Consider the following 27953-nt stretch of genomic DNA (forward strand, 5'->3'; position numbering starts at 1 on the left):
TCTCCCAAACAGCTGGGGTTGGCAGAGACCACTGAGGGCACCATTGTCCTTCCCAGGGGGACGGTGGGTTTGTTTACAGCAGCAACAGACCAAGGCAGCCATAAACCCCTAAGTGGCCACGATGGGAGAGGGCAGGCCTCCGAGAGCTCTGGGAACCAGGCCCAGAGTTGGCCTCAGCCAGCATGGGCCCTGAACTGTATCTAAGCTGGGAGAATTTTTTTTAAGTTTTTACTTAGTAGAATCCCAAACAGGCTCAACGCTGTCGGCACAGAGCCCCACGTGGGGCTCGAACCCACGAACCACGAGATCATGACCTGAGCCAAAATCAAGAGTGGGTCACTTAACTGAGCCACGCAGGGGCCCCTATGCTGGGAGAATTTTGCCTTCTACTCAGGGCGTCAGGGGTGGCCTTAATACAAAAAGCTGGCAACCCCAGGATGTGAGTCAAATTTCCTGTGACTCCAGGAAGCTCCGAGGGTTGTGTGTGCAGCTGGGAACCGAACCGTGCACCTTCCGGCCCCACATGAGTGTCCGGCCCCAGGCGTGAGTGTTAATGTCCTCCTGTCCCTGGGCAGGATTGTTACTTTTGTCAAATTCGATGGAAGTAAGATAGTATTTCTACAAGTTGGACGTGAACAGATGAGTGAGTGACTTTTGTTCCCAGACTCATTCAGTCAAGAAAAGCGATACGAACACACGGAGATGATGGTGTGGGGTCAGATCTCAGTGGCGCCGTTTCCCCGGCACACCTCCCTCATAGCTCCCCCTGACGGTGTCCACCCTGCCCACAAGGATGGGTGTCCCCGTGACCCTTCACTTTCCCATGGCTTCCCTCATCCACATTTCTCTTGTGCCCCTTTTTCACCTGAAAACATTCTCTAACACCCTAAAATGCGAAAACAAGACACTCCACCCGTTCACCCAGGAGCTGTAAAACAGCCACCTTCTGTGTATACCCCGCACTGTGCTGGGTGGGCGCTGTGTTCCCCAGAGAGAACAGACAGGACCCTCCGTTTCCCTGGGACTTAGTAGATGCAGAGTCCAGAAGTCATAACGAAGAACAGTGAGGTCAAGGAAGGGAATGGTTCCAATGGTCGGGGTCTGGGGGAGCAGCGGCACGTGGTCAGACAGCCCACAGCGTTGGGTGGCTCCCGTCTCAGGAGCAGGAGCAGAGGGGGTCCGGCGTGGCTGCTGCTCCAGGTGAGGGCAACGGGGACCTTACCCTCCCTGTGACCCCGAGCTACTTTGCAAAGAGCTCTGAGCTGCAGCGTTGAGAAAGGGCCGTGGGACGAGAGCAGAGGTAGAGGTACAGGCGGAGGAGCCCTGGAGTCACAGTTGGGGGAATGGGGACCGCGGGTGGGCAGTGCCCTCAGCAGTTCTGTCCACAGCACACTGAAAGGGTAGGTGACATCCAAGGGCAGAGGCTGCAGGGCCTGGCTCGGGCTCAGACCGGCTTCCTGCCGCCCATTCATTCCCGCCTCCTGGAGCTTCCCATCCTAACTGGCCTGGCCCTCCAATTCCTCACGCCTCCACCACCAGCCACCACCACCCCAAATGCTGCCAAAGGGCCAAATCCAGACACCTCAGAGCTCACGACCCCTTCTGGTGGCATTCAGCACAGGAAGCACAGGTGCACGATCTCTGGAGGCTCTGCTCTGCCTCCCGCGCCTCAGACTTGCCAACCCCTCAGGTGACATTGTTCCCAGGAGCCCATGCTGGCCCCACTGCCTTTCAAGACCAAATCCATCAGATACCGAGGCTTCACCCGGCCCCACCGCTGACCCCAGGTGGCTCACTCGGGCTCTGATTGCTCGGTATAGGTGACGTAGGACAGAGGCTCTGGAATTGGGAGGAACCTGTACTTCCCCTCTGATGTCGAAGAGTAGATCAGACCTTCTGCATGAGCAGCCTTCAGATGATACGTGACTCGGGTAGCTTTCACTTTAAAAACCTCGCTAGCTTTTTTTTTTTTTTTTTTTTTTTGGACTCTGCAAACCAGAATTCCTGGCATAAGTTTCTCAAACATCTAATGACCGAAATAGATCAAATTGTTTCCCAACCTCTCCTCTCCCCATCAAAAAGTCCTACTCCCTGGCACAAAAACAGACACATAGACCAATGGAATAGAATAGAAACCCCAGAACTAGACCCACAAACGTATGGCCAACTCATCTTTGATAAAGCAGGAAAGAACATCCAATGGAAAAAAGACAGCCTCTTTAACAAATGGTGCTGGGAGAACTGGACAGCAACATGCAGAAGGTTGAAACTAGACCACTTTCTCACACCATTCACAAAAATAAACTCAAAATGGATAAAGGACCTAAATGTGAGACAGGAAACCATCAAAACCTTAGAGGAGAAAGCAGGAAAAGACCTCTCTGACCTCAGCCGTAGCAATCTCTTACTCGACACATCCCCAAAGGCAAGGGAATTAAAAGCAAAAGTGAATTACTGGGACCTTATGAAGATCAAAAGCTTCTGCACAGCAAAGGAAACAACCAACAAAACTAAAAGGCAACCAACGGAATGGGAAAAGATATTCGCAAATGACATATCGGACAAAGGGCTAGTATCCAAAATCTATAAAGAGCTCACCAAACTCCACACCCGAAAAACAAATAACCCAGTGAAGAAATGGGCAGAAAACATGAATAGACACTTCTCTAAAGAAGACATCCGGATGGCCAACAGGCACATGAAAAGATGTTCAGCGTCGCTCCTTATCAGGGAAATACAAATCAAAACCACACTCAGGTATCACCTCACGCCAGTCAGAGTGGCCAAAATGAACAAATCAGGAGACTATAGATGCTGGAGAGGATGTGGAGAAACGGGAACCCTCTTGCACTGTTGGTGGGAATGCAAATTGGTGCAGCCGCTCTGGAAAGCAGTGTGGAGGTTCCTCAGAAAATTAAAAATAGACCTACCCTATGACCCAGCAATAGCACTGCTAGGAATTTATCCAAGGGATACAGGAGTACTGATGCATAGGGCCACTTGTACCCCAATGTTCATAGCAGCACTCTCAACAATAGCCAAATTATGGAAAGAGCCTAAATGTCCATCCACTGATGAATGGATAAAGAAATTGTGGTTTATATACACAATGGAATATTATGTGGCAATGAGAAAAAATGAAATATGGCCTTTTGTAGCAACGTGGATGGAACTGGAGAGTGTGATGTTAAGTGAAATAAGCCATACAGAGAAAGACAGATACCATATGGTTTCACTCTTATGTGGATCCTGAGAAACTTAACAGGAACCCATGGGGGAGGGGAAGGAAAAAAAAAAAAAAAGAGGTTAGAATGGGAGAGAGCCAAAGCATAAGAGACTGTTAAAAACTGAGAACAAACTGAGGGTTGATGGGGGGTGGGAGGGAGGAGAGGGTGGGTGATGGGTATTGAGGAGGGCACCTTTTGGGATGAGCACTGGGTGTTGTATGGAAACCAATTTGTCAATAAATTTCATAAAAAAAAAAAAAAAGTCCTACTCCCTCTCAACCAATATTCCAGCTGTGAGAACAGCCACTGACTTTAACATCCATGTGGGTCACTGCTGCCCCAAGAGGTCAGAAAAATGCAAAGAAGCCAGAGAAGGGAGCAAATGCCTTCCAGCCATAGAGTAAGGTGGGCCCTTGGGGGCGCCAAGCGCTTACTGCACCAGGCGGTAGGGGAAGGTGAAGTTGTCAGCCGTTCAACTGCTTTCACCGTCCCTTTTGGGTCTTCGCACCATTATACATCTGCAGCCACCTCCCTTAGCCTGCCTTTAGCTGTGTTCAGCTTCTGGAGAGCAGCCGCTTCAGGGAGAATTGGACCTATAGGACCTGCCACGCAGCACCTCCACCGCCTGAGTGCAGCAGACATGGCATCTCCCGGCATGCACTCAATGTATTTCTTGTGATGCTCAGGTGAAAAGCTCCCCAAACCATCTGCAGAACGGTGGACTTCCCACAATGAACGTCTGCATCTTCTGTTGTACAGAACACCATCCGGGAGGCTCTGAGTTTGTGCATCTGACGTCTTATTATTTAAGGGTCTATGTTCTAGGCAATGCAGTAAAGTGGGTGAAGCGAGCCTTCTGCCTGGGATGGCTTCAGACGGCCCGGAACTTGCTTCCTCCGCCCTCCCTCTCTGGGTGGAAGGAGCGCTGTTTTCCCCGCGCACAGCCTGGTGCCCACTGAGGAAGTGTACATTCTGCTCCTCAGGCCACGTCTCTGAAGGTCGGCTTGGCCTCCTTCCTTCCTCAGCAGCCGACTGCCACCCATCCTGGAAGACCGCCAGTCATCACTTCCTCTAAGAGACCTTGCCTCCTCCACTTCCCCTCCTCCTGGACTGGATTTCGTGCCCTCCTGTGCACTCATTGCCACCATTCAGCAAATAAAAGTAAAGAGGGATGTCTTATTTGCTTGGTGCTGGGCACTTCAAGGTGCTGAACAGAGGCTCCTGGCTGGCTCAGTCGGTAGAGCACATGACTTTTTTTTTTTTTATGTTTGTTTATTTTTGAGAGAGAGAGACAGACAGAGTGTAAGCGGGGGAGGGGCAGAGAGAGAGGGAGACACAGAATCCAAAGCAGGCTCCAGGCTCTGAGCTGTCAGCACGGAGCCCGATGTGGGGCTTGAACTCACGGACCACGAGATCACGACCTGAGCCGAAGTCAGGTCCTTAACCGACTGAGCCACCCAGGCGCCCTGAGCATGTGATTCTTAATCTCAGGGTCCTGAGTTCAAGTCCCGCATTGGACATGGAGCCTACTTAAAATAAAACAAAGTACTGAATAAATAAATACTTCTGAATGAATCTCCAGCTTGTGTGTTTGCTCCTTGAGGACAACTATCATATTTTACTCACCTTTCTAGCTCCGGCATCATGCAAGCACACAGCAGCTGCCCAATAAATACGATTGTTTGACAAATACTGTACCTATTATATACACATCCAGCCCCTAACACCTCAGGAATCACAATATGAATGCCTTGGATAAGTTAATTTGTACATGAGTAGAAAGGATTGAGGTCAGGGAAGGGGCTTTTCAGCCTAAGGTTGAACAAAAATCACTGGGGGAAAAACACAATCACTGCACTGGAAGGGTCCTGTCCAAAAACTTAGACCCGGAGAGAGGATCAAAGACCCAGATAGAGGAGCTGAAATTATAAAAGAGGAGAGCGGCGCCCGGGTGGCTCAGTCAGTTAAACATCGATCGGACTGTGGCTCAGGTCATGATCTCTTAGGTCGTCAGTTTGAGCCCCGCTTTGGGTGAGCCCTGCTTCTCTCTCTCTTTCTCTGTTCCTCGTGGGATTCTCTCTCTCCCTCTCTCTTTGTCCCTCACTCACTTGTACCCTCTCTCTCAAAAAAAAAAAAAAAACCTGTTAGGAGAAAACAGAGGAATAATCTTTATAACTTTGCATTAGTTAATAGTGTTTTAGGTATGACACCCAAAGTACAAATGCCAAAAGAAAAAATAGGGAGAGTGGATTTACTCATATCGTGGTGTATATGAGTGCTTCGTTCCTTTTTATGGCCAAATAATATTCCATTGTGTGGATATACTACATTTTATTTATCCATTCACCACTTGGTGGACACTTGGGTTATTTCTCCTTTGGGGCTATTTATTGTGAATAATGCTGCCATGAACATTTATGTATCCGTTTTGTATGGAACTATGTTTTTTATTTATTGTTGAGAGAGAGAGAGAGAAGGGGGGGGTGGGGGGGCAGGCAGAGAGAAGGGGACAGAGGATCCGAAGCGGTCTCCATGCTGACAGCAGAGAGCCCGATGTGGGGCTTGAACCCACGAACCACATGACCTGAGTCAAAGTAAAACGCGTAATTGACTGGGCCACCTAGGTGCCCCATTTATTTCTTCTTTTAATGTTTATTTTGTGTGAGAGAGAGAGAGAGAGTCAGGGGGAGGGACAGAGAGAGAAGGAGAGAGAGAATCCCAAGCAGGCTCTGCACTGTCAGCACAGAGCCCGATGTGGGACTCGAACCCACGAACTGTGAGATCATGACCTGAGCCAAAATCAAGAGCTGGACCCTTAACTGAGCCTCCCAGGCTCCCCTGGAACCTATATTTTCAATTCTCTTGGGTTATGTACCTAGGAGCAGAATTGCTGAGCCTTCTCTTTACTTTTTGAGGAATTGCCAAACACTGTTGCAACATTTTACATTCTCACCAGCGACGTGTGAGGGTTCCAGCTCTGTCTCGTATCACGAACTCTTATTAGTGTTTGTCTTTTTGGCGACAGCTATCCTGGTGACTGTGAAACGGTGTCTTATTGTGGTTTTGGTTTGCATTTCCCTGATTACTAACAGGTGCTGAGTATCTTTCCTTGTGCTTATTGGTCATTTGTGTATCTTCTTTGGAGAAATGTCTGTTGAAATCCTTCACCCATTTTTATTTTTATTTTTTTTATTATTTTTTGAATATGAAATTTATTGTCAGACTGGTTTCCATACAACACCCAGTGCTCATCCCAACAGGTGCCCTCCTCAATGCCCATCACCCCCTTTCCCCTCCCTCCCAGCCCCCATCAACCCTCAGTTTCTTCGCAGTATTTAAGAGTCTATTAGGTCTGCCTCCTTCTCTCTCTGTAACTTCTGCTTCCCCCTGCCACCCCCCCCCGTCTTCTGTTAAGTTTCTCAGGATCCGCATAAGAGTGAAAACATATGGTATCTGTCTTTCTCTGCCTGACTTATTTCACTTAGCATCACACTCTCCAGTTCCATCCACGTTGCTGCAAATGGCCATATTTCATTCTTTCTCATTGCCAAGCAGTATTCCATCGTGCATATAGACCACAACTTCTTTATCCATTCATCCATTTTTATTTTTTAAAAATGTTTATTTTTGAGAGAGAGAGAGCATGAGAGGAGGAGGGGCAGAGAGAGGGGGACAGAGAATTCCAAGAAGTCTCTGTGTTGATAGCAGACAGCCTGATGCAGGGCTTGAACTCACAAGCTGCGAGATCATGACCTGAGCCAAAGTCGGATGCTTAACCGACTGAGCCACCAAGGTGCCCTGGCTTTCACCCATTTTTAATTTGGATTATTAAATTTTTTATTATTGAATTGTAAGAACTCTTTGCATATTCTAGATGTAAGCACTTTATCAAATATGTGACTTGGAAATATTTTCTCCCATTCTGTAGATTGTCTTTTCATTTGGAAAGTGTCGTTTTTCAGTACAAAATATTTTTTAATTTTGAAAACATAGGCCCACACAAAAACAGATACACAAATGTTCATGGCAGCATTATTGACAATAGCCCCAAAGTAGAAATAACCCAAATGTCCACCACGTGATGAAGGGATAAACCAAATGCTGTATGCCCATGCAATGGAATACTATTTGGCCATAAAAAGGAACGAAGTATTTACAATATGAGTAAATTACAATTACTCATATTTACAATATGAGTAAATCTTTTTAAAAGCTATTTATTTGCTGGGTTGCTTGTTTATTTAGGAAACTCTATGCCCAGAATGGGGCTTGAACTCACAAACTCGAGATCAAGAGTCACATGTTCTACCGACTGAGCCAGCCAGGTGCCCAGGAGTAAATCTTGAGAACATTATATTAAGTGAAAGAAGCCATTTGCAAAAGATCACATATTGTGAATTCTATTGCTACGAAATGTCCAGAACAGGCAGACCTATGGAGACAGAAAGTAGATTCCTGGTTGCTTAGGACTGGGGCCAAGAGAGGCAATGAGGAGTGACCATTAATGGGTACAGGGTTTCTTTTAAAAGAACAAAAAGGTTCTAAAATTACCTTGTAGGGGTCCCTGGGTGGCTCAGCTGAAAGAGTGTTTGACTCTTGATCTTGGGGTCATGGATTTGAGCCCCATATTAGGTGTGGAGATTACTTAAAAACTAAAAAAGTTGTGTAAAGAAGTGTTACAATCAGGGGCACCTGGGTGACTCGGTTGGCTGAGCATCCGACTCTTAATTTCAGCTCAGGTCATGATCTCGTGGTTCATGGGATCAAGCCCTGCATTGCAGTGTCAGCGCGGAGCCTGCTTGGGATTCTCTCCCTCCCTCCCTCCCTCTCTCTCTCAATAAGTAAACTTAAAAAAAAAAAAAAAAAAAAGAATCAGGGACTTCCGTGAGTGTGGGAAGAGTCAAAAGAACAGAGGTAATGGAAGCTATCTGCAAGAGCAAAGAAGCTCATGCTAAAGACCTCAGCCTGAAGCACCAAGGTGGGTGGGTCTCAAGATTCTCCAAGAAGCTTGTACACACCATCTCAGAATTCAGTGATGAAGGGGGTCGTGCTCCAGGAAGCCAGTGTGGATCTCTTGTTTACCCACATACTTGACTGTGACTGATTCACCTCCATCTTCCAAACCTCCTACAACTTTCTCTCTCTGGCTGGCTCTATCCCAAAACCCTAAGGGAAAGGGGATTCTGGAAAATAGAGTTCTCAGCCTTAAAAATGAATGGTGGTGGCGCCGGGTTAACCACAACCAGCCCAGCACAATCTACCCCTGGGTCAGCTCAGCTTTGCATCCAAACACCTCCTTTTCAACATTTAACTTCCAAGTAAAGGTATTCGGAGCACCATGCTTTCACATTGTATGATTCAGCTATCCTTCCGACAGCCGAACCGAAAGAAGAAACCCAAAGTTCCCCCTTACCCATCTCTGAATAAATGTGCCTTTGTTTCCTGATTCGGATTCTGCTATCCTGTAGCCTAATATTGAGTTACAGAAATAGCCATGATTTATACATTAATACTTCCTGGTAGCATGAGAATGAGAGAGGAGAAAAAGACAAGTATGAAGTACAAAAGTCCATATCAAAGTAAGACACAGGACATCTTTGGCCACAACTGTGCTCGCGGCTGTGATTGGTCACATGACAAGATGAGTGTTCTTCCACCACCCTTTCTCTTTGTCCCCAGCAAGCACCTCAGCCAGTCATATTGGGGGGGGGGGTAATCTGGTGGGGTGACCTAGATCTTTATCCTTGAAAACAAATTTTTTTAATGTTTATTTATTTTTGGGAGAGAGAGCACGGGAGAAAGCGCACATGCGCTCAGCGGGGGAGGGGCACCGAGAGGAGGACAGAGGATCCAAAGTGACTCTGCGCTGACAGCAGAGAGCCCGAGAGCCCGAGAGCCCGATGTGGGGCTCGAACTCACGAACCACGAGAACATGACCTGAACTGAAGTTAGATGCTCAACCCACTGAACCACCCAGGTGCCCCTTTATTCTAGAAGTTTTTGTGATTTAAATGGTTCTGCCTGTTTTATTATTTATTTGTTTGTTTTTTATAAATTCAGTGTTTTCTGAAATATACTTTTTTAAAATATATAATTTATTGTCAAATTGGTTTCCATACAACACCCAGTGCTCATCCCAACAGGTGCCCTCCTCAATGCCCATCACCCACTTTCCCCTCTCCTCCACCCCCATCAACCCTCAGTTTGTTGTTGCTGTTTTAAAATTTTTTTTACATTGTATTTATTTTTGATAGAGAGACAATGCACAAGTGGGGGACGGGCAGAGAGAGACAGAGACACAGAATCCCAAGCAGGCTTCAGGCTCCAAGCTGTCAGCACAGAGCCCGACGTGGGGCTCGAACTCACAAACCACGAGATCATGACCTGAGCCCAAGTCTGACACTTAACTGACTGAGCCACCCAGGCGCCGCTGTTCTCAGTTTTTAAGTCTCTTATGGTTTGGCTCCTTCCCTCTCTGCAACCTTTTTTTTCCCCTTCCCCTCCCCACTGTCTTCTGTTAAGTTTCTCAGGATCCACATATGAGTGAAAACATACAGTATCTGTGTTTCTCTGTATGACTTATTTCAGTTAGCGTAACACTCTCCAGTTCCATCCATGTTGCTACAAATGGCCAGATTTCATTCTTTCTCATTGCCAAGTAATATTCCATTGTATACATAAACCACATCTTCTTTATCCATTCATCAGTTGATGGACTTCTGGGCTCTTTCCGTAATTTGGGTATTGTTGAAAGTGCGGCTATAAACACTGGGGTACGAGTGCCCCTATGCATCAGCACTCCTGTATCCCTTGGGTAAATTCCCAGCAGTGCTTATTTATTTTGCGCGCGCGCGAGAGAGAGTGTGCAGGCTCCCAGCGCAGAGCCCAATGAGGGACTAGAACCCCTGAACCGAAAGATCATGACCTGAGCCAAAACCAAGAATCGGACGCTTAACCGACTGAGCCACCCAGTCGCCCCTTAGTCCTGCCTGTTTTAGGTTGCTATAGTTTTCCGTCATTTTTACCACAGCATGTGGGAGCCCTACGTAAGATTACCAAGAGAATCTCCTGGGTTCCAGGTGTTCCTCCTTGCCCCCATTCTGGAGTAGCAAACCGATTTACGCTTGGTAATCAAGCCCAGCCACCCAACCGGTACAGCAACCCCCTTTTTGCCTGACAAAGTCACCAGGTGGCAGTCTCAGCTTCCTGTTCAGTGGAACCAGCATGTCCCTTGCCACCTGTGGCAACCAAGCAAGACCTCTAAGCCAGCAGAACCCGAAGCTGTGGGGGTGGGAAGTTGAAACTTTACTGGTAGGTCATTAGAATAGTAACAGTGAAACAAGCTCCTCCCACTTCTACCCCTTGATTCCTGAAGTCTTTGGATATCTTTGCCTCGGGGAAAGAAACTTCACTACACGTTAGTGGCTGCTTCAAAGCACGTCCCGCATCTCCCGGGACATTAGGGACATTACGCTAGCTCCACCAAGTGATTTCACCCAGCTGACACCAGAAGCAAATCTTCAAAAGGCCATTCCGCCATCCTTCAGGGTGATGGGAAATACAGCAGGACCGGTGAGTTCCAGACAGAGGCACTGACAATATCATGCTTTCGCGAGCCCACGGCCACACTTCGTTTGCTGTAAAATGAGGTAAAACCAAAACTAAAGATGTAGGATTACATCTTTAATAAATAAGAGAGGAGCTGAGAATAATAATGGGACTGTATTAGAATGTGGGATTGGTGATAGAAGTGAGTTAAACCCTCACTCATTAGAACAGGAAAGGAAGCCGGTGGGTGTGGCTCATTTTGGTAAATCAAGAAATAGTAAAGGTGCCCGGGTGGCTCAGTCGGTTAAGTGGCTGACTCTTGATTTCAGCTCAGGTCATGATCTCACAGTTCATGAGATCGAGCCCCACATTGGGCTCTGTGCTGACAGCATAGAGCCTGCTTAGGATTCTCTCTCTCTCTCTCTCTCTCTCTCTCTCTCTCTCTCAAAATAAATTAAAAAATCGTAGCAAAAGCACATCACCGAAAGCTATGGAGGTAACTACTGGAAAAAAGAGCCCCAGATATGTAGTATTCATGTCTGGGGCGTTGTGAATAGTGGCAGTGAAGAGACTGAAATCTTCCTGTAACAGTAGATTTTAAAAGATCTTCATTATCTTTTAATTTTATTAAAGGAATATATACATTTAAAAGGAAAAATGAGGGGCGCCTGGGTGGCGCAGTCGGTTAAGCGTCCGACTTCAGCCAGGTCACGATCTCGCGGTCCGTGAGTTCGAGCCCCGCGTCAGGCTCTGGGCTGATGGCTCAGAGCCTGGAGCCTGTTTCCGATTCTGTGTCTCCCTCTCTCTGCCCCTCCCCCGTTCATGCTCTGTCTCTCTCTGTCCCAAAAATAAATAAACGTTGAAAAAAAAAATTAAAAAAAAAAAAAAGGAAAAATGATAAAATGAATATCCATCTGACTTGCCTGTCTCTTAAGGAAAGTATTCTTTTCCTATTATTTTTACATTTTTTAATGTTTATTTTGAGAGAGAGAGCACGCAAGCACCAGTCGGGGAGGGGCAGAGAGAAGGAGAGACAGAATCCCAAGTAGGCTCCACTCCATCAGCACAGAGCCCCATGTGGGGCTCAAACTCACTAACTGCAAGATCATGACCTGAACTGAGATCAACAGTCGTCAGACACTTAACCGACTGAGCCACCCAGGCACTATGGGAAAGTATTCTAGAAAACATCATCCATTCTACTCAATGTTTCCTATCCAAGCCACCAAAATGCTCAATCCCTCCATATGGGTCCCAAAGAAATTTGTTTCTGAAGAATGTACATATTTCCTTTGCGAGAGAATAAAAACTCTATTCCACAATGACTTTTCCTTTTGCCTTAATTGTCAAAAGACTGTAATGTTAAACAGTCAACTGTGATGTTGCTTCAGTAAGAAGTGATTTTTCTCAGGTTCCTGACACCATTTTTTTTTTTTTTTACATTTATTCATTTTTGAGAGCATGAGCAGGGGAGGGGCAGAGAGAGAGGGAGACACAGAATCTGAAGCAGGCTCCAGGCTCTGAGCTGTCAGCACAGAGCCCGACGCGGGGCTCGAACTCACGAACTGCAAGACCGTGACCTGAGCCGAAGTCGGATGTTCCACTGACTGAGCCACCCAGGCGCCCCTGTTACTGTTTTCTATTCATTGCTCTTTGTTTCTCTTTTTGTCTTCCACTCTTTTCCCACCTTGTCTGGCTTTAACTCAGACTTTTTTTTTTTTTTTAAGTTTGTTTATTTTTAAGTAATCTCTACGTGGGGCTTGAGCTCCCAATCCCAACAAGATTAGGAGTTGCATGCTCTTCTGACTGAGCCAGCCAGGCACCCCTTTAACTGAACCTTTTATATTATCCCATTTCTCTCTTCTCTTAGCATATCAATTATACTTTTGATTTAAAATTATTTTAAGTGTTTGCCCTTGAGTATACACTTACAGTGAATCCAAGTTCTCTTTAGAATAACACCATAGCACCTCACGGGAGTGCAGGACCTTAGAATATTTCTGATTTCTCCCTCCCATCTCTGATAACATTGCTGTCATTCACTTATTGATAAGCTATAATTACCAAATGCATTGTTGCTATGATGATGATTATTTTTTGCTATGGTTATTTTAAACAAACTGTTATCTGTAAGATTAATTAAGAATATGACGGGGCGCCTGGGTGGCTTAGTCGGTTAAACATCCAACTCTGGATTTTGGCTCAGGTCATGATCTCACGGTTTGTGAGTTTGAGCCCCACATGGGGCTCTGCGCTGACAGTGCAGAACCTGCTTGGGATTCTCTCTCTCCCCCCCTCTCTCTGCCCCTCCTGCACTTTTCTCTCCCTCTCTCTCAAAATAGATAAATAAACTTAAAAACAAGAATATGAAAAAGAAGGGGTGCCTGGCTGGTTCAGTCGGTGGAGCATGTGACTCTTTATCTTGGGGTTGTGAGTTCGAGCCCCACAATTTTTTTTAAGTTTTAAGAATATGAAACAGCAATTTTTTTTTACCGTCATTTATTCCTTCTCTAATGCTCTTTTCTTAATGTAGATCTTAGTGTCTGACCTATGTCATTTTTCTTCTTTCTGAAGAATTTCTTTTAACATTTCTCACAAAGCAGGGCTACTGGCAACGAAGTTCCTCAATTTTTGTTTGTCTGAGAAGGTCTTTATTATTTCTTCTTTACTTTTGAAGGAAAATGTAGCTAGATACAGTACTCTAAGTTTGTGGCTTTTTTCTTTCAACATGAATATCTTTCTTCACTCTCTTGCTTGCGTGGTTTCTGAGGAGAAATGCGATGTGATTCTATCTTTACTTCTTACTATGAAAGCCCTTTTTCTTTTTTCCTCCTCTGGTTTCTTTCCAGATTTTCTCTTTGTCTTTAATTTTCTCCAGTGAGAATGTGATATGCCCAGGAGGAGATTTTTTGTGTGTGTTTCTCCTGCCTGGTGTTCCCTGAGCTTCCTGGATCTGTGATTTGTTGTCTTTCGTTAATTTTTGAAATTATCAGTCGTTATTGCTGTAAATATTTTTTGTTCCTTTCTCTCTTCTCCTTCCGGTCTTCTCACTCTACATACGTTACACCTTTTGAAACAGTCACAGGATTTGTGGATATTCTGTTCTGTCATTTTCATTCATCCTTCTCTTCATATTTCAGTTTTGGAAGTTTCTCTTGACGTAACTTCAAGCTCATTGATTCTTTCCTTGGCCTCGCCCAGTCGGCTGATAAGCCCATCAAAGGCATTCTTCACTTGTGTTACAGCGTTCTTGATTTCACACATTTCCTTTACCTTCTTAGAGTTTACATCTCTTTGCTTACATTATCCATCAATTCTTTCATATTGTCCACTTTTTCCATTAGAGCCATTAGCATAGTCATCATAGTTGTTTAAAATTCCCAATCTGATGGGGCGCCTGGGTGGCTCAGTCAGTTGAAGTCTGACTGTTGATTACAGCTCAGGTCATGATTCCAGGGTCACGGGATCAAGCCCTGTGTCAGGCTCCTCGCTAAGCATGGAGCCTGGTTAAGATCCTCTCTTTCTCCTTCTGCCCCTCTCCCCTGCTTGCACTCTCTTTCTCTCTTTAAAATAAAAAATAAAATAAAATAAGATGTGAAAAAATAAAAATTTCAATTCAATAATTCCAACATCTCTCCAGATCCAAGTCTAGCTCTGATGCTTGTTCTGTCTCTTCAAACTATGTGGGGGTTTTTGTGTGTGTGTGTGTCTTTTAGTATATCTTGTAATTTTTTTTTTTAGGTTTATTTATTTTGAGAGAGAGCGAGCCAGCTGGGGAGGGGCAGAGAGAGAGAGAGAGAGAGGGAGATAGAGGATCCAAAGGAGGCTCTGTGCTGACAGCAGAGAGCCCAGTGTGGGGCTTGAACTCATGGACTGTGAGATCATGGCTTGAGCCGAAGTTGGACACTTGACTGGCTGAGCCACCCAGGCACCTCATAGTATGCCTTGTAATTTTTTGTTGAAATTTGGATATGATGTGCTGTGAAGAAGCAACTGAGGTAAACAGGCCTGTAGCATGAGATTTTGTTTATCTTGCCAGGGTTTAGTCCATGTTTATTGCTTGTTGCAGCCATAGGTGTCAGAGGCAAAATATTCCTCCGGTGCCCTCAATTTGTCTTCCTTGTTGTCTTTGGGTTTTCCTAGAAACTTATTATTGTTTTTTTTTTTAAAGTAGACTTCATGCCCAGCATGGGACCCAATGTAGGGCTTGAACTCATGAACCTGAGATCAAGACCTAAGCTGAGATCAAGAGTCAGATGCTTAACCAACTTAGCCACACAGATGCCCCTAGACACTTCTTAAATTAGTTCTGAGATGGGCAATTCTTTCGCTTGTATCCCATTTTTACACAGGCCCCCACTGATGTGGTAGAAAGGTGTGGAGAGAGGGGAAGGCTAGACGCAGCTAGAGTTAGGTATTTCTTTTCCTCCAGGTCTGTTAGGCTCTATTAAAATCCCAGCCGGTTTGGCATTTGGGGCTGTCTTAGTTTGTTTTGAGGGAAATCCCTGAAGAACAGAAAGCTCTGGGCAATACTTCAAAATGGCTGCCTCACCCTCTTCCTGTTGGGACCACAAGGGGATTTTTTCCATCTTTCTTCCTCATGAGAATCTGGTAGGGCTCCTGGAGGTTAAACTCACAAAGGTGCGGGCCCCTTAAGATTGGACCTCTGCCCCCTGAACTCTTTAACCCTTGTCTACACTGGCCACACCAGCAATTCATCCGTTACAGTTTAGCTTTTCCTCGCCTGGTAGTGGTTCAGACAGAGATTGATGCTCCAGTGGGTTGTGATTCTCTGTCTCTCCAATTTGGGGGCAGCCGTTTGTCCTGTGATCTCAGTTCTCTGATGGATCTAAGAAGAGTTCATTGATTTTTCAGCTTGTCAGCGACTTTCTCTTTTGTGCGGATGGCAGCGATGATTGCCAAGGCTGGACCAGGAAACCAGAAATCCAGGTACATTTGTAGTTGCAGGATTTCCTTTTTTTTCCCTTTCATTTTTAACGCTTTATCAATCATTTTTTTTCTATGATTCCACTCACTATGGCCATCTTTTTCTGTAGGTTTTAATCATATTCATTATAAAATACTTTTTCTGTAACTTTTCTTATCTAGTATTATTTGCAGATCTATTTCCATTGACTGAATCTGGATTTTTTTTTTTCTCGTGACTCAGTCACATTTGTCTGTTTCTTGGCATGTCTGGTATTTTTTATTGTATAGCAGACATCATGGATGACAGGACACAGAGATTCTGGGTTCCGTTATAATTCTCTGAAGAGTGTTGAGTTTTGTTCTCCAGGGGGGTGAATTATTGGAACGTCACCAAAACCTTGTGGAGGCTGGGCTTTTAAGTTTTATGAGGGTGGGTATTTTCTGATTTTGCCCTTAGTTCTAAGGCAAATCTCTTATTTCTAGAACACAGTCTTTATTACCAAGGTGTGATCCTTTTGGGGGTTAAAAGAAAAACTGAGGCGTTTACCAAGCTGCTCTGTCAGACTCCAAATTCTGTCTCCCCTGGAGCTAGCAGCAAATGAATCTCTTCTCAGCTTTTGGCCTTCCAGCTCTTTCTCTTTCCCTGGAATCCCTGGAATTCTGTGGGCAGTTCAGGCCAGCCACATATTTGAAGTTTATTGCTTTCAACTCCTCACTTGCAGAGGCTCCAAACTTCACTGTGTTGCCCCCTCAGTTTCCAGCTGCACTGTCCTTCCCAAATTCCATCCTCTGCCTTCTGCAACCAATAGGACTGTGGCTTCCTGTTTGAGGTCTGGCTGACCAGAAGAGAGAGCTCAGGGAAAAAGCAGCTCTTCTTTTTAAAAATAGTTTTATTTATTTATTTTGAGAGAAAGAGAGCATGCAAGCGGAGGAGGAGCAGAGAGAGAGGAGAGAGGGAGAGAGAGAGAGACAGACAGGGAGAGAGAGAGACCCAATCAGGCTCCTTGCTCTCAGCGCAGAGCTTGACACGGGTCTCCATCTCACAGTTGTGACTTGAGCCAGACTCAAGAGTTGGGTACTTAACCAACTGAACCACCCAGGCGCCCCAAGCAGCTCTTCTTTCAAGAGCTGCCTTCGTCCACTTTGCTTTTTGTTCTTCTCCGTTGTTTCCAGGTGGCTGTTTCATATATTCTGTCCACATTTCATAAAGCAGAAAGTCCTCTACCTTTGGATTTTTGAATATGTAATCCATATCATCTATTCCAGAAGCGAACTATTAAAATAAACAAGCATAGACAATTGGACAGTAAGACCTATGGAAAGGCGGACGATTATCTGACCTTAATTCAGAGGATGCCTTTCAAAGTCAGGGTGTACGAGCTCAGGCAAACTTGACGCAGGCCCCACCCCCACCAGCAGCGTGGTCTCTCGGGCATCACAGACGGCGCCCCGCCGCACGCCCCGCCCCCCTCGCCCGCGCGCGCCCGTTTCCATGGCGACGCGGCACCAGGCCGGGGCACTCGAGCCACCAAGTGGGAGTGCAGCGACGGCAGAGGCGGCGGCAGAGGCGGCGGCAGAGGCGGCGACAGCGGCGACATGAGGGCGGGGGTGGCGGCGGCCGGGCAGCGGCCCCCCAGCTCGGGGATCCCGGGCTCCCGGGGCACGTCGCGCCTGCGCCCGCCCGCCATCCTCCAGGCCGCGCAGCACAGCACGCAGGTTGGGCTCATCGAGGCGCAGAAGCGGGTCGTGGACCTGGAGAAGAGCCTGCAGTTCCTGCAGCAGCAGCACTCGGAGACACTGGTCAAGCTCCACGAGGAGATCGAGCACCTCAAGCGGGAGAACAAGGGTGAGTCCGGGCGCCGCGGCCGCGAGTGAGGCGTCTTCCGCGGCTGGGGCCCGAGGGAGAGGCAGACCTGCCGCTCCCGGGTGCCTCCAGTACCGAAACACTCGTGGACTCTAGAACACGAGGTTTAGAAACCCTTAAACAGGGTATAAGGAGGACACAGGGCAGCAAGCCCCACCCTGGGTCCTGCTACGTGGGTCTCGCACCCCCTGCCGCCTCCGCACCCCCTGCCGCCTCCGCACCCCCTGCCGCCTCCGCACCCCCGGGCCCCAAACCTGGGTCTTCGTGGGCGGGGTCGACGGGGCCGCCCCACGGTCTGGTGGGGTGGTCTGGCTGTGCAGCGTTTCCCACATTAAGCCGGGTCGCAGTCTCCTCTCTAGGCAAGTCGGGCCCGCCTGTTCTAAAAAACTTTTATGGAAGTAAAAAGTGCGAGTGTACAGCTCAGTGATTTTCACAAACTAAACACAGATCGAGAGCCGACTTGCCATTCCCATCCAGCCCCTCCTTGGACACCTCCCCCTGCCCCCGCGTCTCCTCAGGGCAGGTCCTTCCTAACTTTGCCCCGCTGGTGGCTCCTCACCGCCATGGGCCAGGCCTGAAGCAGAACTTAAGGCCTATCACGGTGGGACACTGCTGTCCTCTCTCTTCTCCCTTATGCTCTAGTTGGAACTCCTCCCCCCACATTCTTAGCCCTGTCTCAGTTTCTCCCCACCTTTCTCCTGTTGCCTTTACCTGAAGGGCTGTTAGATCAAGGGATCACCATGATGTCAGGACTCCCTCCTCCTGACATAAGGAGTCTTGAGTCTCACCCCTGTCCCTCCCTGATGCCCAGGCTGGATGTGGCCAGCTCACGTTCTGGGTGTCGCTTGATCATTGCTCTGACCACATTTGCTCATCCATGACTAGGGGCTTCTGGAGGACTGGGTCATCCTGACTCACTCACCTCTGTTCCCCTGGAGCTTGGGGCTCCACCTAGCAGAGGGTGCCCTATAGATGTCATGGGCAGAGGAATGGACTCCTGGCGAGGCTCTCACCCAAGGGCTCTGGCTCAGGGAACAGCTAGAGGCATTGCTGGCCCTAAGACACCCAGGGTAAAGGCCTGGCCCACGGGGAGTGTGTGAGGTCTCTCAGGGGTTCAGCGGGGAGTGCACAGGGCAAGCCAAAACCTCTCCTCCCAAAATGGCTGCAGTTTCAAAAATGACCAGAGCACATGCTTGCTTTCAGATCTCCATTACAAGCTAATAATGAATCAGAAGCCAAAGGAAGGTAAGACTGAGGCCCTTGGGTGCCTGATGGGAAATTACTTCTGTCAGGAATAGCCCCTCCAGAGTGCCTGTGTCTACCCAGCTAGCTGCACTGGCCCATGTACTATCCCAGTGGGGAGGAATCCTGGGGGACCTGGACAGACACCACTGCCCCCCACCCCCCGCCATGGTGTGGGTGACTGTGCACCCAAGCACAGCAGGTGGGGCTCTCGGGGATCCCAAGGCCTGAAGTCTGCAGTAAGGAAGCAGGAAGAGCAGCTTGGGGTGGGGCTGCCGAGACCCCACCCCTGCCACCACCGCCCCGCCCCCGGGCCCCCAGCCTTGCTGCTCTGCTGGATTTTTTTACTTGGGTTGCTGCTATGGCAGCCCCCAGCCCTGTGCCTCTGGCACAGACGGCTCTGGGCACAGTCCTTCTGGGGATCCTCCCTGCCATGTCTGCTGTGAGCAAGTGTAGAGACAGAGAGACCTGCAGTCACTCGTCTAAGGCCCTTCCTCATCGTGACAGCCCCTTTCTCTTTGCCTGTCCTCCAGCCCAGCCCAGGGAGACTCAGGCCGTGTTGGGCCTGTTCCCCCCACATACCTTTGGGGCCAAGTCTGACATCAAGAGGTGGTCTGAGAGGCGTTAGCTTGGTATGCCCCAGTCTGGGGATGTCCCGGGGCTCCCTTCCTAGGGGACATGGAATATGGGAACAGTGGTGGTGGGCCCTTCTCGAGCGGAGCAGAGCAGTTCCAGTGAGCTATCCTGGGCAAGTGGCAGGGCCTGTTAATGGTCCCAGTCCTGCAGGGTCGGGGGTCCCCAGTGGGATATCAGAAGAGGCCATCCTCCCATTCAGGGCCTGCTTCTTCGGGCCCAAGCCCGCTGCTTTCTGGATGGCCCTTCCAGAAATCACCTTCCCCTTGGCCTTGGTTCTGCCTCACCAGAGCGGGGGGGAGGGCTCTGCACAAACACAAACACAAACACAAACACAAACACAAACACACAGGCCTGCAGGGCCAGGAGGAAGGCACGGGTGGCCTGGCCCCTCCCAACAGCGGGGCACAGAAGTGTCCGGGAAAGCTGGGACCAAGGTGGTGCTGCCACCATCTCAGACTAACCGTGTGCATTTCCCACAGGCAGCACTTCCAATTCCAGCTTTCGGTCCATCAAGTCCGTCTCAAATTCGACCTTGTCAGTTGGCATGCCAGCACCCTGTGTGAACTCAGGGTCAGGGGAGGGGCACATGCCCCACTGGGGCCCTGGGCCCCGATGGCCAGTGTGGGGTGCTGACCAGATTGCACCTTTGCCAAGCTCTGTGGACTTAAGGGTTAAGGAGTAGCTGAAGGGAGCCAGAGAGGGTGGCCGCCAGCTGACACCAGCAGGAAGGAAGGAGCCGAGGAGGGGTGTGACAGGACCATGAGTTGGCCAGAGGGAGACTACGAAAGCGAAAGCGGGGTTGGCTACAAAGGAAGTGAACGTCAGATCAACGTGGGGCACAAGGTCCTGTGGCAGGCACACCCTGCCTGCATACAAAGAGAGGAGCCCCTGAGCCTTCCTAAGTGGTCTTCCAAGGGCAGCCTGGCAGAAGCCCTGGTTGTCGTGTTTCCTGCAAGCAGGTGGATACAGGTGGGACAGCCCTGCCTAGCGTTCTGGGCTTGTGGTGTCCTCTGCAGAGTGAGGGGAGCTAATAGCCCCTTCTCTGCACTCGGCCTCCGTGAGAAGCCAGGCATCCTCCCCGGGAGTGGCCCTTGCCCCTTCCATGCAGGGCCTAGGCAGGCCGTGGGCCTTGTCCGTGGAAAGGAAGTCTGTGCAGGCCGGGTCCCAGAACTCTCATACAGTTTCATTTTGCCCAAAATGGGGTGCTGCTTCAGAGTCAGGGAACAGCTGCGGGGCCACCCTGACCCCTGGACTTCCCCGAGGCATGGGAGACTGACCCAGTACAAGTAGGGGGAGGCCAGCTTCTACAGCAGCAGTAATTTTAGGGCGTTCAGCAGGCACCACCCACAGACCCCCTTTTTGGGTCACCTGGCAGCCCCCCCAATGGGGACTCTGTTACCATCTCTTCTTTACAAGGAGGAAACCGAGGCAGAGGGCAGGCGCTCCTTGGGCACTCACAGCCAATCCTGGAGGACGTGGGCCCTGGCTCTTGATGCCCACCCACAGTGACTGCCCTGTCTGGGTCTGATCTACAGCCAACTCTCAAGGAAAGGCCAGGCCCCGGCCCAGCTTCTCCAAGAAGCAAGACTCAAAAACTGACATTCCTCCGAAGACGGACCTGGAAGAGAAGACCCCAGCTGCTGCCCTGTTTCACAACAGCAAGCGGGACCAAGCCCCAGGGGTGCAGGGGCAGGCCAAGTAAGGGCTCACCTGTACCCTGTGGGCCCAGCGTTGCATTTAGTAGGTTCACATTCTGGAACCAGCCAGCTGCCTTGCCCTTCCAAATGGGTCAGTCTCCAGGGTGAAAGCAGACTCACTCCAGGCAGGCCCATCTGGCGGGCAATGCCCTGTGCTGACCTGAGCCCACACGAAGGTGCCAACAGCAGCCCAGAAACTAATTTCTCACAGAAATGAAACAAAGTAACTTGGCCTTCACATTAGTTTGCTTCTCACCAAGACAACAAGCAAAAGAACAACAGTAAGTTGGGTTCCTGGGCTCACCCTGGGAAATGTGCTTGGCCTCCGCAAGGCACAGAGCCAGCAGGCCAGAGCAAGACCAGGGTTGACACCTGTTTCTGGGACTTCCTGGAAAGCAGCAGTGAACCCGGACTTTGCATCCGAAGAGACCCTGTTGTCCCCTGGGTAGTTCAGCCAGCAGGACGGGGTCCTGCTTCTCTGCACGGTCCTTCCTTAGAGTCCCTCTCAACCAGCCCCACAGGTGTGGGGTCAGGACTGAGGGCAGTCACACAGCTTGAACCACATCTGACCCTCAGTGCACCTTGAGGGGAGAGGAAGGGATACGCCCAGGTCACAGCTGGCACCAGAGATGGCCCCCCACCCCCGCCACCTGGTGTCTGGAGCACCCTGGCCAGCAGAAGGGAACCAGACCCCGACGAGGCTGTGTAGACACACCCTTCTTCCCCACACCAGCCACACACTGGTGTGGATGCCGCCCTCAAGAGAGGTGGTGGGTGGTTAGACCAATCCTGGCAGGCTAGCTCTGGGCTGCTGTAGTGCCTGTTCCAGAGATGAAGAAGTGGAGACGTCCAGTGCAGCAGCCCCCTGGGTGGCAGGCAGCCAGCACAAGGGCAAGCAGCCCCCCGTGATGAATCTGCCCCTGCACCTGCGCAAGCCCACCACGCTTCAGCAATGCGAAGTGGTCATCCGCCAGCTGTGGAACGCCAACCTCCTGCAGGCCCAAGAGGTGAGGCTCAGGCAGCGGGGACCCCAGTGCCTCCGCAGACCCCGCCCACTGCCCCTCTTCTCCCTGCCTTCCAGCTGCAGCACCTCAAGGCCCTCCTGGAAGGGAACCTGAGGAGGCCCAAGGCTGCATCTGAGGAGGCCGGCCCCAGCTCTCCCAAGTGAGTGATTCGGCGTGGCCCCCACCGCATCCCAGTGAGGTCTGCTCTTTTGGGGCTCACTACCGACTCCTCTTTCACCAGGGACCAGGAGGCCCTTCACCAGGGAGCCATGCAGCTCCCCAAGGTCCCCACCAAGGGCATCCCCAAGAAATGGTGAGTCCCACCGGCAGGGGGAGGGTGGGGTGGCCTGAGCCCAGTACATAAGGGGCAGGGACAGCTCAGTGCCTTGCCTGGGGCCCTGCTGCCAGCCAAGTCTCCGCTCCTGCTCCCGGGGGCACCTGTAGTGACCTCCCTCTGCCCTACCAGCCTGATTCTGAGCCCTATGCCCGTGGCAGAGCGCCCCATCCTGCCCGCGCTGAAGCAGACCTTGAAGAGTAACTTTGCTGAGCGGCAGAAAAGGCTGCAGGTGGTGCAGCGCCGGCGGCTGCACCGCTCTGTCCTTTGAGGCGGGCGGCACGTGTCGGCGTCTGCATGCCAGGTCAGGGCCAGGCCAATGCCCTACAGCTGGAGACGCTAACCCTCTCTAGATAGCACTTCAAAAGAATTCGACCACGTTTAGGCCGCACGAAATTCCAGATAAGCAAAGTTCATGGCAGATAAAGTACTTGGTTGCTCTCAGAACCGAGACACTATTTTCTTGCTCGGTATTTTGCTATTCTGCATTTACACAAAAACACATTAAATAAGTATTACCCTACCTGTTGAAGACTGGAAATAAAGCTCGTTTCTCCACTTGTGAACCTCATCCCTCACCGCTATCTGACATGGCTGCCCTGCCCTGTGCCCCCAGCTCTGCTCCCTGCGGTGGGAGGGGCCCACTGGGGCAGTCACCAGGACTTGTCCAGGGCCTGGTGGGTGCCCTGCGCCACGGGCAGGCACAGCATGCACCCTTCTTTGAGTGCAGGGGGTTTCCTGGCCCTTGGCTGGGCTGGGACTGCCTTCCAGGCACAAGGGCAAGTCCCGTCACCCTGCCACAGCGCCGTCCAGCCTCCATACTGACAATCCCAGCTAACGAGCCATCCTACCGAGCTGCCTTCTGCTGTGGAGGGCCACGGCCATGGGAGAATGGTCCTCTCCAGGGCGCTAGGGTCCCACCCTGAGATTCCCACCCAAGAGCTTCACCACCCCTTTACTCAGCAGAACCGGAGCTTCCTATGTCTCATGGGTGTGGTCAGTTTTAGTGTCGACCCTCCCCTGGCAGGACAGGGCTACTGGCCCCACTGGCCATTTCCTCAGTGCTGATCTCTGCCTCTTCTTTGGGCAGCAGGAGCTTTGCCAGAAACCTCGGGGTAAACCAGGATGAGGCACTGATACTGTCAAAAAAGGGTGAACTAAGGTCTGGGCATCCACGGCCATCTCCAAGGTGAGGAATCTGGCTCGGCCCTGAAAGCATACCTTACTGGATAGTGGTCCCAGACTTGTGGGAGGGGACACAGTGACAAACTCATGACAAACACAGGAATAATAAATTTATTATAAGAACCACAGATGACACGGTAGTGCACATACAAAAGGGGAAGCTTCTCATGGCCAGAGGGCTGATGCCCTGTCAGGGAGCTTTCACTCTCTGGAGCAGCTCTGATGACGCCAGGTCCTGAGGATGCTGCCCTGACCCAAGAACAGGCCCAAGTGCCCAGTGAGTGGGCACGGTGCCGGGTACAGGATCCACTCAGGTGTCCCTGCTCCCTAGGCACCCCACAGTGCTGAGCAGACCCCCATGGCTTAAAGGGAGAATGCCATGAGGTATGAGTCCCAGGTGATGGCAGGGGATTCGCAACTGCCTGCTGGCCGACTTTCCTTCTGAGACGCAGCCAGCGGCCCTTGGATCCAGGAGCTTCCCAGTGGCGTGCCCCCCACGGCAATGGTGGAAGGGTCTGAACCCAAACCCGTGACCAGAGAATTCCGTGTGTGTTTTCAGGGTTTCCTATGCTCTCCATGTTCCCCTACAGAAACAAAAAGTTTTCTGGCACACACACAAGAGGCTCTAACGAGACCTGGAGTTCTCCCCCAGGCTGCTGAGGAAGGACATGGGCCCTGGAGAAGCCAAGGGGACAGCAGCCCAAGGAGGAGCACACAGGGCTGAGGCATGTCCGACTCCCGGGGGGGAGTGGAGGTGGGGGGAATCCCAACCCCACCACGAAGCAGCCAGCTCCACAGCCACCTGCCTAGTCATGTACAAGTATGGGAAAATGTTTGGCAGGTCCCCAAGGCAGAAGATAAAAGCAGGAAAGCTAATCTAAGCCCAGGTTCTCTAAGGGAGCCAACACCTAGAAATGTCCAACGTGAGGTGCATGTCCGCTGTGGCCCTGACAAGGTTGCCGGCTATCCCCGTGGTCCCCAGTGGGTGGGTGGCTAGGTGGCGGAGAGGCAGGCCTGGTGGATGCTCTGCACCCAGGTGTTGAGCAGGGCTGTGACCGAGTGCTTGTCCGGGAGCTGCAGCAGCCTCGAGGTCATGCACCGGTGCACTGACTGCAGGAAGGGGTTGGCGTCTGCAACAGAGCAACGGGCCATGAGTGCTGCTGTGACCTCCGCGGGGACAGCCAGTGCTGGGCCTGACCCTGGGCTGCACAAGCAACTCTTTATGAAAGGCCGCCCCACAGACACAGGGCTGGCGTCTGGGGCATCAAAGCCAGTCAACATGACCAGGATGCCATCTCCCGCACACAGTGGGGCGGCCAACACGGTCCCCTCCCAGGCCCATGCATCAGTGGAGAACTGGAATGTGAACAGGTCTGGAGCCCAGGGCTTTCTCTCAGGGACAGCCTTGGGATCCCAGCGCTATGCACCAGCTCTGCACTGCAGGGGGACTGGCCACCATCAACAGGGGTCTCTCTGGGCCTCTGGTTTGAAGCCATGTCACCCAGGTGGGTCTCCATAAACCCAAGCTCCTTCTGTACTCCCGTAACAGCCTTGCAGAGGCCCACAAAGGCGGTTGGACCTGCTCGCCTCTCTCTCACTACAGGTGACCGCCCTGCAGACACAGGATGGACCCCTTTCTTCCCAAGTGACTTCTGGGCAACCCACTCCTGCCCACAAAGGGGCAGCAGAGAAAGGGGAGGAGGGGCCTCAGCTGCGAGGCACAGAGCAAATCTCGGTTGCCCTGAGCTGATGCCCCCTACCAGGGTCCCTAGATGGCAGCCATGAGGCCTCCCCAACGCTGTCCTCTTGGCTCACCGTACTGCCACTGCCTGTCAATCCACAGTGGGCTCTGGGCGGGGTAGTCGGCAGGCACACTGAGCTCCAGCGGCAGCACGCTTGGGAGATCCTTGTCATCTGCAACACATGTGTCTATGCCTGTGACCTGGCCCAGGCTGCCCTGCCTCATAGCCCTGCTCTAAACAGGGCTCTTCATATCCCAAAAGGTTCTGGTGAGGCTTGCTGCAGTCTGGAGGTCACTCTGATTCCCACTTCCACATCTCCCTAAGGCCTCAGGCAAGCACAGCCATATCTGGTTGGGAGGGAGGGGCTTCCCTGGCAGGCCGGTGAGAGGTAAGAGTCTGTGGGCTCAGGGCTCTGCCCTCAGAGCACCTCCTGGGCCAGGTATGTGTGAGGATCCAGGAGGACACAGGGATGGTGGGCTTCAGGGTGTGGTGTGAGCATGCCTGTTTATGGGAGGCCAAGTGCCTGTCCACATGGATCATGCGGGCCTGTGCTGGGCCTGCTCTAGGGCCTTGGGCTGTAGCTCAGGACTCACTCTCCCATAGCACCAGCCCCGCCCGCCCTCCCCTGTACGCACCCAACTTGCATATCAGGTGGACGGTGCCGTTGTTACTGCAGTGAGATGGGTCCAAGTTCACCAAGAACTTAGGGTCTAATCTGGCCACCTCCCCCTGGAGCACGTTAGGAATGCTCTGCCGTTCATCGTCTTCAAACCTACGCTTCCGAGTGCATACCACCGGGGCCCTGGAAGAGACCACCACGGTCACCACACCACACTAGGCTGTGGCCCGTGGCCCACGGCCCACCACCCACTGCGAGGCTGAACCCTGGACTGTACGTACGTAATGGGTGGGCCGTGGATGGCCGTCATGGCTGGCACGAATGTACGGTACAGGGAATGGTTGAAGACAGGTGAGCGGATATTGGCCAGGACGGCATCCAGGAGTGGCTGGCACAGGTACTGCTGCTTGGTTGGCGGCACCGGGGGTGGTGGGGGCGTGGGCTGTGACAGGATGGGCAGTGGGGACGTCAGCAGCCCACTCTTGGGGAGGCTTTCCAGACCCTGAAGTCCTTATCCTTCACAGCCAGACTTCTGTGGCTTCCCCACAACCTCTGCCCCCCTGGAGACAAATACAGCTGATCCTGGATACATTCTCCTGCCTTCTGCAGCCTTGACCTTCCCCAGAGTTCCCTTCCCCCAGGGCTTGGACTGGGGCTGGGCAGGGCTGGCTGGAGGCCTGATGGTGGAGATGGGCATACAAGAAAGCCCATGCACCTGGGGGCTGCAGAAAGCACCCCAGGACCACAGCCACAGGGTGACTTCTCCCATGTTCCCACATATACTCTCCTTCCGCACAGCAGACCTGACCTGGCAAAAGACTCCTGGGCAAGGTCCCCAGGCTGAGCAGCATGGCCCCTCTGCCCACTCCTGACTGTGAAGGCTTCTCTCAGCTTGTGGTTCTGAATTCTCCCCACAGATGCCTGTGGCCCTTTGAATACCACCAGGCCATGGTGCCTCACTCACCACTGCCATGTCATTCTTGAGCTTCTCCAGGGCAATCTCACACTTCTGGAGTGTTTTCAGGGGGCACCTATGGGGAGAGGGGATGTGACTGATTCTGGGTGCTCAAGGATGAGGTGTCAGCGGCTCTTGAGCACTCATCCCAACCGCTCCCTGACTAGCTTGTCCTGGTGTGCATGGAACCAGCCTTGGCCACCAGAACCCTCCACAGGAGCCCCAGTCATTGAACTATTCCTAGACCCAGAGTATAAGGCAAGATGGTCCCACGTCCAGGAGCTGTCCGGTCCTGCTCATCAGAAGAGGGCATAAAGGTGATGGGTCAGGGGGAGAGACAGAGGCCAGGTCCCTGCCCCAAGCCCTAGAGTCCCAAAGAGGGATTGAGCCTAGAGGCTTGAGTGCTGCCCAGCTCCAATACATCTAGTTCTGCAGTTTCTAGCATTTTGCACGGTAAATAGAACAGAGAAGATCTTCTAGAAGGGAGCATAGCCAAACTGATGCAGAAATAGGGACAGAACCCAAAGGCCAGTCCATGTGCACAGTTCTGCAGAGCTGGCCCGTCTCTGGCGTTCAGAGCAGCACAGCTGGCAGCTGGGGGCAGGGCACGTGTGCCATGTTGTGAACCAGGGCTCCAATGCCTTACAAGTCCTTCTCAAGGCGATGTCTTGTTTCATTTTCACAGCCAACCCGGGTGAGCCATAGTCACTCCTTTTGCAACGGAGTAAATGAGATGCAGTCATTTGCCCAACGCCACTGGGAAGTCAGGGGCAGGGCAGGGGCTGGATACTGGCAAAGACAAGGGGCCAAGGGCTTGGAGGCACCTGTGGAGGCCCGAGACCCCTTCTCTAAACTCCGTCTCACCACCAAAGCCCTACAATCCCAAAGAGGGATCGAGCCTAGAGGCTTGAGTGCCGCCCAGCTCCAATACATCTAGTTCTGCAGTTTCTGGTGTCCTGCTCAGATACTCA

At 51.1% G+C, this 27953-nt stretch overlaps 2 protein-coding genes and 1 long non-coding RNA gene across 8 annotated transcripts; 1 reads left to right on the forward strand and 2 right to left on the reverse strand.

The window, feature by feature from the left end:
* Window positions 1-10512: 10512 nt before the first annotated feature.
* On the reverse strand, window positions 10513-17152 carry LOC122470491. The gene is made up of 2 exons (XR_006293921.1): window positions 17045-17152; window positions 10513-10864 (listed from the first exon to the last, which is right to left on the reverse strand). It is a non-coding gene; the product is annotated as an uncharacterized LOC122470491 (long non-coding RNA).
* Window positions 17153-17267: 115 nt separating this feature from the next.
* On the forward strand, window positions 17268-23047 carry LOC122470490 (coiled-coil domain-containing protein 74B-like). Of its 5 annotated transcripts, none has more exons than XM_043558170.1 (7): window positions 17268-17550; window positions 18772-18813; window positions 20982-21144; window positions 21940-22150; window positions 22225-22307; window positions 22389-22460; window positions 22614-23047. In XM_043558170.1, the coding sequence occupies exons 1-7, from the start codon at window positions 17301-17303 to the stop codon at window positions 22750-22752; spliced, it is 960 nt and encodes a 319-aa protein (XP_043414105.1). In that variant the 5' UTR covers window positions 17268-17300; the 3' UTR covers window positions 22753-23047. The 5 variants fall into 5 exon arrangements, with proteins under 5 accessions (XP_043414105.1, XP_043414106.1, XP_043414107.1 ...); XM_043558171.1 differs by having other exon boundaries at window positions 21961-22150; XM_043558172.1 differs by having other exon boundaries at window positions 21973-22150.
* A 712-nt stretch (window positions 23048-23759) lies between these two features.
* On the reverse strand, window positions 23760-27818 carry LOC122470492 (mediator of RNA polymerase II transcription subunit 15-like). 2 transcript variants are annotated; one of them, XM_043558176.1, is made up of 5 exons: window positions 26992-27818; window positions 26309-26469; window positions 26044-26210; window positions 25482-25580; window positions 23760-24796 (listed from the first exon to the last, which is right to left on the reverse strand). In XM_043558176.1, the coding sequence occupies exons 1-5, from the start codon at window positions 26998-27000 to the stop codon at window positions 24660-24662; spliced, it is 573 nt and encodes a 190-aa protein (XP_043414111.1). In that variant the 5' UTR covers window positions 27001-27818; the 3' UTR covers window positions 23760-24659. The 2 variants fall into 2 exon arrangements, with proteins under 2 accessions (XP_043414111.1, XP_043414112.1); XM_043558177.1 differs by lacking the exon at window positions 25482-25580.
* Between the last annotated feature and the right edge of the window lie 135 nt (window positions 27819-27953).

Source organism: Prionailurus bengalensis, chromosome D3 (genome assembly GCF_016509475.1).
Source record: "Prionailurus bengalensis isolate Pbe53 chromosome D3, Fcat_Pben_1.1_paternal_pri, whole genome shotgun sequence".
Classification (NCBI taxonomy): domain Eukaryota; kingdom Metazoa; phylum Chordata; class Mammalia; order Carnivora; family Felidae; genus Prionailurus; species Prionailurus bengalensis.